Source organism: Euleptes europaea, chromosome 13 (genome assembly GCF_029931775.1).
Source record: "Euleptes europaea isolate rEulEur1 chromosome 13, rEulEur1.hap1, whole genome shotgun sequence".
Lineage (NCBI taxonomy): Eukaryota > Metazoa > Chordata > Lepidosauria > Squamata > Sphaerodactylidae > Euleptes > Euleptes europaea.
Window position 1 is genome coordinate 16,013,406 of NC_079324.1, and position 12,969 is coordinate 16,026,374.

The following is a 12,969-nucleotide window of genomic DNA, read 5'->3' on the forward strand; positions in this document are numbered from 1 at the left end:
GTGGGCGCTCGGCTTCTGTTCCCCGCTCTCCCACCCGCCTGGCTGGCCGCGCACGCTCCAGCGGCAGCAATGGCGGCAGCTTCTGTGGGAGAGTCCGGGGGCCACCGCCAATGATGTCGGAGGTTCCCCACCCCTGGGCTACAGCCTCCCCCATCCGGGGTGGGGCAGAGCCGGAAAGGCCAGTGGATTGGAGGAACCGTGAGTGCCGGCAGAAAGGGCTATGCGTGCCGGAAGTGGCACCCGTGCCATAGGTTCGCCAACACGGACCTAGAGGTTGGCAACTCGATCCAGAAGGCTCCTACCTTTTTATCATTTGGCAGAATGTGCAAAACTGAAATGTTCAGGAGAGCATTTTCATAAAGCTAACAGGGCTATATTATAACTGAATGGTTCAGGAAGGTGCTTTAAGAAAGGCTACTGCTGACTAATGTGCGAGTAAAGCGCCGTCAAGTCGCAGCCGACGTAGGGTGACCCCAGCAAGGAACGTTCAAGGCAAGTGAGAAGCAAAGGTAGTTTACCATTGCCTTCTTCTTCAGCGTCTTCCTTGGTGGTCTCCCATCCAAAGATGGTTGCCAACCTCCAGGTACTAGCTGGAGATCTGCCGCTATTACAACTGATCTCCAGCTGATAGAGATCAGTTCACCTGGAGAAAATGGCCGCTTTGGCAATTGGACTCTATGGCATTGAAGTCCCTTCCCCAAACCCTGTCCTCCTCAGGCTCTGCCCCAAAAACCTCCTTGGCAACCGCACTTCCAAATATTGACCCTGCAAGGCTTCCGAGATCTGATGAGATCGGGCTATACCACGCCACTTTTCCTCTGCTGTTGACTAATACCACTGTGTATAATATCTGTTTGCTCTTATGTACTCTCCTGCGGTCAATGCATTGTTTTCTACTGATGTAATATGATTTTATTCATTGGTTAACGTACCATGTCTAATACATTCTGCTTTGTATCAGATTTCTGTTTCCTTGGCCTATTATATTGCTTATTAGATGGCTCATCCTCCTAACTGCATAATCTCCCTTGAGTTTCAGTGAGAGAGGTAGACTATAAATATAGTAAATATAAAATATTAAATAAAGAAGCTGTAGTCTCACCCTCCCTGAAGTGACCATTTGAAAGGTTTTGAGTACAGAAGTAAATCACTACTGTTTGGAACACCAGGTACAACTCTGGAAATAAGGGTTTTATTTCCTTTTTCCTTCCTTTTCTGAAAGGACTTTTCATGATTTCATTGGAATGTTTTCCAGGACTATCCTCTACGGTACCAGGTAGACAGTCTCCGTCCCCCCAGTCACGATGCTGGCCGAATGTCTCCTGACTTGCATTGCATACAAAGATGAAATTGATAAATCCCACAAACGCCAGGTACTGAAAGGAGTTGGAGAGGATGGCTGGCAAAACCACCTCACAGGTGCAAATACCAACACCCACACCAAATGTGAGAAGCACGTGGCTAAGGAGATTCAGGAAACCTGTGAAATGGACCTTGATAAAGAAGTTCTCCTGGGGAGTTCTGCACACAAGCCACCAGCAAAAGGATATGGCAATAATTCTCTTTTCGTTTCTCAGTCGGCCCCTCTGTGTATACCCAGAAGGGAGTCGCACTGTGAAAAAGAGTTGGATTTGTACAGGTCTTGGTCGAATCAAAGTCTTTATCAGCAGTATCCAGATCTGTATATTGGAGGAGATCATATTGCTGACCATATGTGCGATTCAGGTTGTATCATGGACCAAACCGATGATGAACTGATGGACGGTCCTATCTTGTTCTCAGAAGACATCCCGTTAGGTCAATTGCCTCTCAGGGAGTCTTTACAGAAATGCAAGGCTGTCAACCTCTGGACTGGAGACGAAGTTGGGGAGCGAAGCATAACTCTCCACAGACAGCCCCTTTCCAACTCCACGATCAACAACTACATGGAAAAAAAGGTCCAGGAACTCTACAAACAGTTTCTGGACGAGAAGCTGACCAGGTGCAATTCTATCACACACGTCCTGACATCCCATTTGCTAAGTCACATTGGTGAGGTGAGCCACCAGCTCCCCTATGAACAACGGGGGGAAGCAACGAATGCCAGAAAAACTCTCTTCCATTCTCTAGCTTGGCTTGGCTTGCAAGACACCAGCAATGGCAACAGCTGTGAATGTAGCACTCCAAATTTACAAATCTCAGGACTGCCTTGAAAACCAATCGCTCTGTGATACAGCATACACCAGTACTGAAATACCAGCTTATACAAAGACTAAAACGACTCAGTGCTTAGTGTAATTGTTAAAGGGTACCAGACTGGGCCCTGGAAGTCCTATGTTCAAATCTCTACTGACCCATGGAACTCAGTGGCTGTGGACCAGCCTCTATCTCTCAGCTTAGCCTACCCTGCAGGACTGTACTGAGGATACCATAGGTTTGCCAGGTCCCCCTTTGCCACTGGCAGGGGATGAGGGGGTCGGGTTGCCAGATCCAGGTTGGGAAACTCCTGGAGATTTGGGGATGGAGCCTGGGGAGGACAGGGACCTCAGTGGGGTACAATGCCATGGAGTCCACCCTCCAAAGCAGCCATTTCTGGCGATGAGCTGTAATTCCGGGGGATCCCCAGGCTCCACCTGGAGGCTGGCATTTGTGGGAGAGTACATTATGCACAGTATCCTATAGCTCCGATGAAGAGTGGGGTAAACATTTGATACATTTTGTTTGGACACGATATTCATTTGACTTAAAGGTGGTGGAAGATGTTCAGCAAAACCAGTGGTGGATTAACATAGCTGCCCTTCTAGTATTTGGCTATGAATATCCAGACATTGTAACTGGGTCATGCAAAATCTGTTTCTGATCTATATAGATACTAAGCTGCTACTAGTGATTTCAGAGTGAAGGCATTAAAATTTTGCTTAGACTACAAAACGTGGTTGTTTTTGGGCTGTACAGAGTTTGGGTAATAGTAAACATCTGAATTATAATTTATCTTATCCAATGGAAATAGTTCCTCATGGCAAACCAGATGAAATGTTATAAAGGGGACTGAATCTACCATTATGTTGAATTAAAAAAAAACAAAAACAATAAAATAACGGAGTGGAGAAAAATAGCTGCTATTGCTATTCTGCAAACATTTGCAAGCTCTCATGCAAAGGTCCAGTGGAAGCCGATCATCTTCAGATCAAGTTTCATATATCTTATGAACAGTCTAGCACAGGGGTCGGCAAACTCATTAGTCAAAAGAGCCAAATATCAACAGTACAACGATTGAGATTTCTTTTGAGAGCCAAATTTCTTAAACTTAAACTATATAGGTAGGTACACTGTTTATTAACTTAATAAACTTTAATTAAAGTTTTAAGTCTTAATTAAACTATAGGTACACTGAATAAAACTTGATATCATACTTAATAGTGATCTTTTTTATTGATAAAAATTAAATTGTAAGTCCCTGCCATTTCCCCTCCCCGGTTGGAGTCCTCGTCTGGAGGCCTGGTCTACCGCCATAAAAGTCTATTGGTAGACCTGGCCTCCGGCTGAGTCCCATTGAGAGGCAGGTACCATGATGCCTGCTAGGGTTTCCACCCTCCAGGTGGTGGCTGGAGATCTCCCGCTATTACAACTGATCTCCAGGAGACAGAGATCAGTTCCCCTGCAGAAAATGGCCACTTGGGCTTTATGGCATTGAAGTCCCTCCCCTCTCCAAACCCCACCCTCCTCAGGCTCCACTCCCAAAATCTCTAAGTATTTCCCAACCTGGAGCTGGCTACCCTAGTTCCTGCTATGCTGGGGATCACTGGGGTAGGCAGTACCCACCTTGATAAACCAATGATCTGACTCAATATAAGGCTGACTTAGGTGACTCTAAAGTAATTTGTTGGAATCCAGTGGGAATCTATGGTCTTTTATGCATGGCTGTTTCACTTGTGGTCATCCCTCTGACAACTTTGGGTCTTTGTTTGGATTATGCATGCCATTTCCAAATGTCAGAGGTTGCCTCTCTCCCCCCTCACTGATTTCCCCTGCATTTTGCCCTTTTTTTCAAATTTGAGATAAAGGAGCTCCCTCCAAATGTGGGCAAAACACGTGGAAATACAGGGGGAGAGCGAGGCAACCTCTAATGGTCAGAAACGGCACGCATAATCCCAATAAAGACCTGAAGTCATTGGAGGGGTGACCGCGAGGGAAACAGGCATGCATAAAAGACCAATGTGGCTACTCTAGAGTAAGAGGCCAGGAAATGACAGCCTAGAGGTATTTTTATACAATGACCTTGTTCAACTTTATATCAGGACAGATTCGACTTCTGCAAGGACTTCCTGTCCATTCCTGACAGCTTAATGGAGCATACTGGGGCGGAAACGTTCTGCATCATAGTACCTTTTCTAGGTAGCCTTGTAGACTAGATAAGAATAAGGAAATGACATCTCTGATTTATATCTATATATGGAAAAGGAAAGCTTTTCAAAAAGGAGAAACAGGCACTGGCGCAACTGTGGGAAGACGAAAGCCATCATTAACAGCAATGTTGGAAAAATAGGCCCTTATTTCTATGCTAAATTAACTTTTTATAACGGAAAGCATTTATCTTCTGACTAAAAATAACAAGCAACAGAGGATTGATCTCAGGAGAGCAAGGCAGAGAAATGAAACATCTGATCAAATGAGCCGGTAGGCTCACTCAGGGGTGAGGGTTGCCAACCTCCCGGTGGTGGCTGTAGATCTCCTGCTATTACAACTGGTCTCCAGGTGACAGAGATCACCTGGAGGAAATGGCAGCTTTGGAAGGTAGACTCTATGGCATTATACCCCATTGAAGTCCCTCCCCTCCCCAAACCCCGCCCTTCTCAGGTTCCACCCCCAAAATCTCCAGGTATTTCCCAACCTGGAGCTGGCAAGCAACCCTACTCAGGCCAGATGGATGTTAAAGCCTGACCTGAACATGCAGCAGAGAAAAGTGGGAATGAGGCAGTAGAGTCCTGAGGTGGTAGACTGGACAACAGAGTGTGGCTGAGGGAATGGTATTTTTGAAGGCTTCCCATATCTGCTCCCCCACAACCACAACCACCCTTCAGGTAGAAAACCAGAAGAGTTGGTTTTTTATACCCCACGGAGGGTAGAAAACCAGAAGAGTTGGTTTTTTATACCCCACGGAGGGTAGAAAACCAGAAGAGTTGGTTTTTTATACCCCACGGAGGGTAGAAAACCAGAAGAGTTGGTTTTTTATACCCCACGTTTCTCTACCTTTAAGGAGCCTCAAAGTGGCTTACAATCACCTTCCCTTCCCCTCCCCACAGCAGGCACCTTGTGAGGTGGGTGGGGCTGAGAGAGTTCAGAGAGAGCTGTGACTAGCCCAAGGTCACCCAGATGGCTTCATGTGTAGAAGTGGGGGGACCAGCCCGGTTCTCCAGATTAGAGTCAGCGCTGCAGGGAATGAGTTGCCTTAGGACCTTTCACAGTGATGTGTCACATTTTTGCTTGAAGGGAGAGCTTTGGCTGAGCTCGATTCAAGTCCATTAACACCTTAGAGACCCACAAGATTTTTTGGGGGTGGGTGGATGGGGTATAAGCCTTCAAGAATCAAAGCTCAGATACCGGAATGGACTTCAGAGTCTTAAGAGGTGCCTGATGAAGGGAATGTTGACTCTCGAAAGCTTATACCCCCACCCCAAATCTTGTTGGTCTCTAACAGGGTTACCAGCTCTGGGTTGGGAAATACCTGAATATTTTGGGGGTGGATCCTTTGGAGGGTGGGGTTTGGGGAAGGGACCTCAGCAGGATACAATGCCATAGAGTCTACCCTCCAAAGCAGCTATTTTCTCCAGGGGAACTGATCTCTGTCACCTGGAGGTCAAGTTTAATAGCGGGACATCTCCAGCCCCCACCAGGCGGTTCGCAACCCTAGTCTCTAATGTGCTCTTGGAGCTCCTCTAATGCAGACCAACACTGCTAGCCTCTGAAACTATCTTCTTGGCCAAACTTGTTTGTATGGTCTTCTCTAACACCTCAGGATTCGATCACATTTTCGTACAGGCATAGAGGAGCTGAGAGCACATTTCTGAATGCCTAGGCTGAGAAATAAGAAGCAGTGACTCCCATATAGGAGGAACAATTTGGAACTTAAGACTGAAATTTGTGAGTCCTGCCTGCACTACAGGGATATAATTTCTGTTGATTTTTTGAAAAAGCTACTGAAAAGCACTCCAGCAGCAAGGAGAGGGAGAAATGGCAGGCATGAGGAGATACAACAGAGATATCCCTGTGGCCGCCCTGACCTGGATGGCCCAGGCTAGTGCAATCTCACTTGATCTTGGAAGCTCAGCAGGGTCAGCGCTGGTTAGTATTTGGATGGGAGACCACCAAGGAAGTCCAGGGTTGCTATGCAGAGACAGTCTTTTGCCTTGAAAACCCTATGAGGGTCTCCATAAGTCAGCTGTAACTTGATGACAGTTTCCACCACCACAACCACCACTACACTGGACATAGGGTTGTCAACTCTGGCTGGGGAAATTCCTGGAGGTTTTGGAAGTGGAGCCGAGGGAAGGTAGGGTTTGAGGAGGGAGCTCAACCGGGTATAATGTCATAGATTGCACTCTCCAAAGCAGCCATTTTCTCCAGGAGAAGTGCCCTGTCTTGTCTGGAGAGCAGTAGTAATTCTGGGAGATCTCCAGGCCCCACCTGGCGGATGGCAAGCCTAGCTGGACACCACTACGTTACCCTAACAGTGTTCAACGGAGTGGTCCTAGGTTTGCTTTGAGCATTGCCTGTACCCATTTTGGTTTCATTTCTTCTATGGAAGCTCATCATGGATCATTGCTAAGAACGCTAGATGTACATTCAAAGAGTGTTTTTGAATCCCCATTTGCCACAAATTTAAAATATATTTTTACGCAATAGGATAATTATAGAGCCTGTGATGATGTCTCGAGGCCAAAAAAAAGGGAACAGAAACAAACCAGTCTCTTTGGTTTTTTTTGGTGGTTTTGACACTGCTGAACGTTGTCACCCGCGATTAAGTTATTACACACCTCTTCTGCTCTCTAAAATGCTACAGTGCAAAGAGTTTTTCTCTCTAGCCATTGCCTAACCTAGGTGGATGAAGCTGACAGGTAGTAGATTCAGAACAGACAAAAGGAAGCACTGCTTCACATTTTTTTTTGTAGCTTATGGAATTCACAGCCACAAGATGTAGCCATCATGTAGTTAAATGGCTTTTAAGGTTTTTTTTTTTTCTTAGATAAATCCATATATTTGGATATGGCTATTTGGACCTCTGAACACCAGTAGCTAAGAAACAACTAGAAGAAGAAGATGAAGAGTTGGTTTTGATATGCCAATTTTCGCTACCTTTTAAGGAGGATCAAACTTGCTTACAATCTCCGTCCCTTCCTTTCCCCACAACAGAAACCTTGTGAGGTAGGTGGGGCTGGGAGAGTTCAGAGAGAACTGTGACTAGCCTAAGGTTAGCCAGCTGGCTTCATTTGGAGGAATGGGGAAACAAGCCTGGTACACCAGATTAGAGTCCACTGCTCATGTGGAGGAGTGGGGAAACAAATCCAGTTCTCCAGATTAGAGTCCACTGCTCTTAACCACTACACCACACTGTCTCTCTATGGCAATGTGACAATCCTATTACATCTGCTTGGGCACTCTGAGAAACAGGATGCTGGACCTTTGGTCTTATCCAACAGGGATGTTCTTGTATTCTAATGGTCATGGACAAAAAAACCGGAGACTCATCCTGTGTGTCCAACCCTCAGGTCCATATGTGGGGGAAATCCCTCCTTGCCCTTATGCTTTCAACTGTGTCAAAAATCTACTAAGGGCAAAGTTACCATAAAAAGTTAAACAGACTTAAACAACAACCAGTGCTGAGCTGCAAAGCAGAAAAATTTCTGCTGTTTTGGGTTGGAATAAGAACCTTAACTTTGCATGGTTATGAAAGATACTAACTGTTCCTAAGAATATTTATTTAGGAAGGTTTTCCCCGCCCATCCTCCAAGGAGCTCAGAGCAGTACATATTATTCTCCCTCCTCAGTTTTATCTTCACAACAACCTTGTGAGGTAGGTTAAGACGGGGGAAGGCTGGCCTAAGGTCACCCAGTGAGCTTCATGGTAGAGTGGGGATTTGAACCTGGGTCTCTTGAAACCTAGGCTAACACTCAAACCATTATACTAAAGAACTTATTAAGATTATGGAGATCTTATTTAAGGTCAATTAAGGATACAAGAAAATCATGGCCCCCAAATATTAAGTTTCTTTTCCAAATTGCATCCACAAAACATTAATTGCATGAATTTTAGCAGCTTCAGTGTACAGATCTTATTTTCAGTGTACAGATCTTATTTTTTGGGAGGGGGGCGATTAAGGACAAGGGAGAGCTTTGGCTTCCGTCTCCTGCCTGTGCCTGCAGCAAGTTAAATCGCATACATTTTTCACTGCTTTATATCAGTGGTTCGGCAATAAGGTCAGCAGGCTTACTACTGTGATGGCGTGTTGTTACTTGCACGTCGTTATTACAGCTTTGAACCACAAGAGGGCAGCTTTATCCTCCTTCAATCCCTGTTTTAGCCAGGATCGAACGCACATTAGGCGAAACGCGTGCGTTCGATCCTGGCTGAATCCTGGCTGAAACAGGAATTAAAGGAGGATAAAGTGATCATGCGTTTTCTCCCTTATAATCTGTTATGGAAGGCTTCGCTCTCTCACACACACATGCACAAACGCACGCGCACCACTTAAAACACTGTTTTTTGCTCAAATGCACAATCTCGGCATCGATCAGGGGTGTTGATACAAGGTCCGGATATGACATAAATGTCATTTGGCCGGGCCATGTGTACCAGCCCAGAGGGACCATGTATACCAGCCCGCAGTGGGCTCACCAGCTCAAGTCAGGCCTGGGGGGTGTCTGCCTCAGCTGATGAGTCCACAGTGGCCTAGTTGGCCACTGTGTGAACAGACTGCTGGACTTGATGGGCCTCGGTCTGATCCGGCAGGGCTTTTCTTAGGTTCTTATGACTTGCAAGCCCAAATCAGGACTGGTGTGTGTGTGTGTCTGTCTCGGCTGGAGCCCAGCACGTACATAGTCCTCCCCAGCCACCCCCTGACTTAGGGTGGCAGGGTAGGGATCCAAGTGCTGGGCTGGAGCCTGGCGAGGACATCGTTCTTTCCCGCCACCGCTGACTTCGAGGGCAGTGAGGGAGGGCGATCCAAGCGCTACCCTAATGCTACACTAATTTCCGTTTTTAAAGTTCCCCTTCCAGTCTTGCACAAACACTATTGCATTGTGAGTACAGCGCAGACAAACATGCACTGAACACTTCCTCTCTAACTGTCTCTATTTTCCAGGGACAGTATTTGAACAGTTCATAACAGTGAGGCCCAGCAATGTTTTTTCCCCCCAAAGTCTATCCTTCAGGGCTGCTTGTAGTTTTGGATGAGGGCACCGAGCATCCAAAACGCCCCGGAATTGCAGCTATGGTTGCCATCTCTGGGTTGGAAAATTCCTGGAGATTTTGGGGGTGAAGCCTGGGGAGTGTACAGTTTGGAGAGGGGAGGGACCTCAGTGGGGTCAAATGCCCTAGAGTCCACCCTCCGAAGCAGCAAACTGATCTTGGTCCATAGATTAGTTGTAATTGTGGGGGATCTCAAGGCCCCTCAAACTTCCTTCTCCCTGGTGGTTTTAATCTCCCCTGCCCCCAGTCATGGCTGTCACCCTTAACTGTGGTTACATAGGAGGGATTTCTGGAACTGTCAGAGGCAAGAAAGACTGTTATGAATCAGAGCAGATGAGTCGTGATTGTGGTTACAGAAGAGTCAGATCGCAGCACACAACAAAATCAGAGACAAAGACTTTTGTCTTAATCAAACAAAATCCTTTACTTTCCTAGATAGGGTGGGGTACACTTGAAGTAAAACAAATAACTCTTTCTTTCTACATTACTAGTTCCCTACAAAACTCGTTAGTTTGCACTAACAGGTAACTACAGGCTTAGAATCCATCTTGGCTCCTAAGAGCAGAGAGGCCTTGCATCTGGTCGGTGTAAGATCCAAAACGAGAGTGAGTAACTGCTGTCTCTTCTAAACAAAAGGACAGCAATCAGACTCAATTACAGGTACATGACTTTTGGCATGTAACCCATGGCGATCTGCCAACCAATATAATACTGACATCTGTCATTACATCATCTCCTTGATACAAACAAATTAACCCTTTAACTATCTTGACAGAAATGGAACTTGCATTGAATCCCCAACAAAGACTCATTGTAATTTTGCATGGGCCTGTGGATTGATTGTTGGTGTGTGTGTGTGTCCCCTGGAGAAGTAGGTTTGCCAACTCCAGGTTGGGAAATTCCTGAGATTTGGGGGTGGAAGGGCAGAGTTTAGGGAGGGAAGGGACCTCAGTGGGGTATAATGCCATAGAGTCCACCATGCAATGCAGCCATTTCCCCTACGGGAACTGATCGCCATGGTCTGAACACATGAACACATGAAGCTGCCTTATACTGAATCAGACATCGGTCCATCAAAGTCCGTATTGTCTACTCAGACCGGCAGTGGCTCTCCAGGGTCTCAGGTAGGGGTCTTTCACATCACCTACTTGCCTAGTCTGTTTGACTGGAGATGCTGGGGACTGAACCTGGGACCTTCTGCATGCCAAGCAGATTCTCTATCACTGAGCCATGGTCCCTCCCTGGAGAGCAGGTGTAATTACCTTGGAGGTTGGCAACCCTATGGAGAAGACAGCAGAGCAAGATTCTCTTGCATTCGGATCCTATAGCTGTCCTTATTGTCTTTCATTGGGGAAACAGCATTTCCAATCATGGGTGGAGTATCTGCCAGGTGATGGGTCTTGACAGGTGCTCGGCCATACTGATCCTTGATAGTTTTACTCCCCATGGCCAAATACCATCAAACCTTTCAATCTAGAGAGCCTAGGCTTTTGCAGAGAAAACATCTATAGCTTTCAACAGAAGGAGCAGAGCATTCAGCCATGTGTCACAATAGGGGAAGTGATCCTCAGTAAGAGAAAGACTATTCCTTTTTTAAATCTGTGGGATGTTGGTGGGTAAAAGGTCATAAGAACATACCAACGTAAGAAAAGCCCTGTTGGATCAGACCAAGGCCCATCAAATCCAGCAGTCTGTTCATACAGTGGACAACCAGTGGTCCCTCTCTGAACTCCCATTAGAAGAAAAGGAAAAGCCTGCTGGATCAAATCTTCTTCTTCTTCTTCTTCCTTCTTCCTTCTTTCTTCTTCCCCCCAAACACACTCCTAGCCTAACCTACCTCACAAGGCTGTTCTGAGAATAAAATGCTGTAGGGTAGGGCTGTTGAAAAAAAAATTGGTAAAATTCAGATTCGGCAAAATTCGGCCCATTTTTATTTGGGAAATGCCAAAGTCCGAACTTCCCCGATTCGGATCCATGGAATTCGACACTAAGTTCGGAGTTCGCGAATAAATTCGGCTATTTAAAGCCATTAAAAACACATTCGCAGCTTTCCACGGCTCTGGGGAACATTTTTGGAGATAGAGGTCCCAAACCTTCAGTGTAGCTTGAGGGGACCCTTCTTGCAAGAAACCCCAAGTTTTGTAAATATTGGGTCAGGGGGTCCAGAGATATGGGGCCCAGAAGGGGTCCCCCCCAAAATCGCCAATTGGAATAAAGCCATTAAAAACACATTTGCAGCTTTCCACGGCTCCAGGGGGGGCATTTTTGGAGGTAGAGATCCCAAACTTTCAGTGTAGCTTGAGGGGACCCTTCTTGCAAGAACCCCCAAGTTTTGTAAAGATTGGGTCAGGGGGACCCAAGATATGGGCCCCGGAAGGGGTCCCCCAAAAATTGCCAATTGGAATAAAGGCATTAAAAACACATTCGTGGCTTTCCACGGCTCCGGGGGGGGGCATTTTTGGAGGTAGAGGTCCCAAAAATTCAGTGTAGCTTGGGGGTTCTTGCAAGAAGGGTCCCCTCAAGCTACACTGAAAGTTTGGGACTTCTACCTCCAAAAATGCTCCCCCCCGGAGCCGTGGAAAGCCGCGAATGTGTTTTTAATGCTTTTATTCCAATTGGGGGGGGGGATCACATATCTTGGTGCCCCCTGACCCAATCTTTACAAAACTTGGGGGTTCTTGCAAAAAGAGTCCCCTCAAGCTACACTGAAAGTTTGGGACCTCTACCTCCAAAAATGCTCCCCCCCCCGGAGCAGTGGAAAGCCGCGAATGTGTTTTTAATGGCTTTATTCCAATTGTGTGGGGGGGAGCGCATAACTCGAGGGCCCCTGACCCAATCTTTACAAAACTTGGGGGTTCTTGCAAGTAGGGTCCCTCCAAGCTACTCCAAAGGTTTGGGACCTATACCTCAAAAATGCCCCCCCGGAGCCGTGGAAAGCAGCGAATGTGTTTTTAATGGCTTCATTCCAATTGGCGATTTTGGGGGGGACCCTTTCCGGGCACCATATCTCAGGACCCCCTGACCCAATCTTTACAAAGGTTGGGGGGTCTTGCAAGAAGGGTCCCCTCAAGCTACACTGAAAAATTGGGACCTCTACCTCAAAAAATGCCCCCCTGGAGCCACGGAAAGCCGCGGATGTGCACACGCACCTCCCACCCACCCACGGGAATCTCTCTCACACACAAACAGACACACTCTCTCTCTCTCCTGGGCCGCCCAGCAGCTGGGCTCACACACTCATCCATGACTGATTGGCCAGAAGAAGACCCAGCTTGGCCACCGATTGGCCGCAGGAGAATGCTGTTTTGGGGGCGCCGAACTTGTACGAATTTATCTGGCGTTCGCCCGAACTCTCCAAGTTTGGTTAATCGTTTTCCTGCCTTTTTTGACTTCGGTTCTATCCAAAGTAGAAACCGCCGAATCAGAGAAAATTCGGCTGTTTTTCTTGTCGGATGGAACCAAATCGACAGCCCTAGGGAGAACCATGGACTGTGCCCAGAACTTCTTGTAGGCTCGAGGGGCAA

General features: G+C 46.8%; 1 protein-coding gene across 1 annotated transcript; it reads left to right on the forward strand.

Moving 5' to 3' along the window:
* Positions 1 to 1,304: 1,304 nt before the first annotated feature.
* On the forward strand, positions 1,305 to 2,192 carry LOC130485825 (TLR adapter interacting with SLC15A4 on the lysosome-like). The gene has a single exon (XM_056858970.1). The coding sequence runs from the start codon at positions 1,305 to 1,307 to the stop codon at positions 2,190 to 2,192; it is 888 nt and encodes a 295-aa protein (XP_056714948.1).
* Positions 2,193 to 12,969: the final 10,777 nt, after the last annotated feature.

Bases quoted from the DNA above. Each gene is read 5' to 3' on its own strand.
- LOC130485825 (XM_056858970.1), top strand. From the start codon at position 1,305: ATGCTGGCCGAATGTCTCCTGACTTGCATTGCATACAAAGATGAAATT.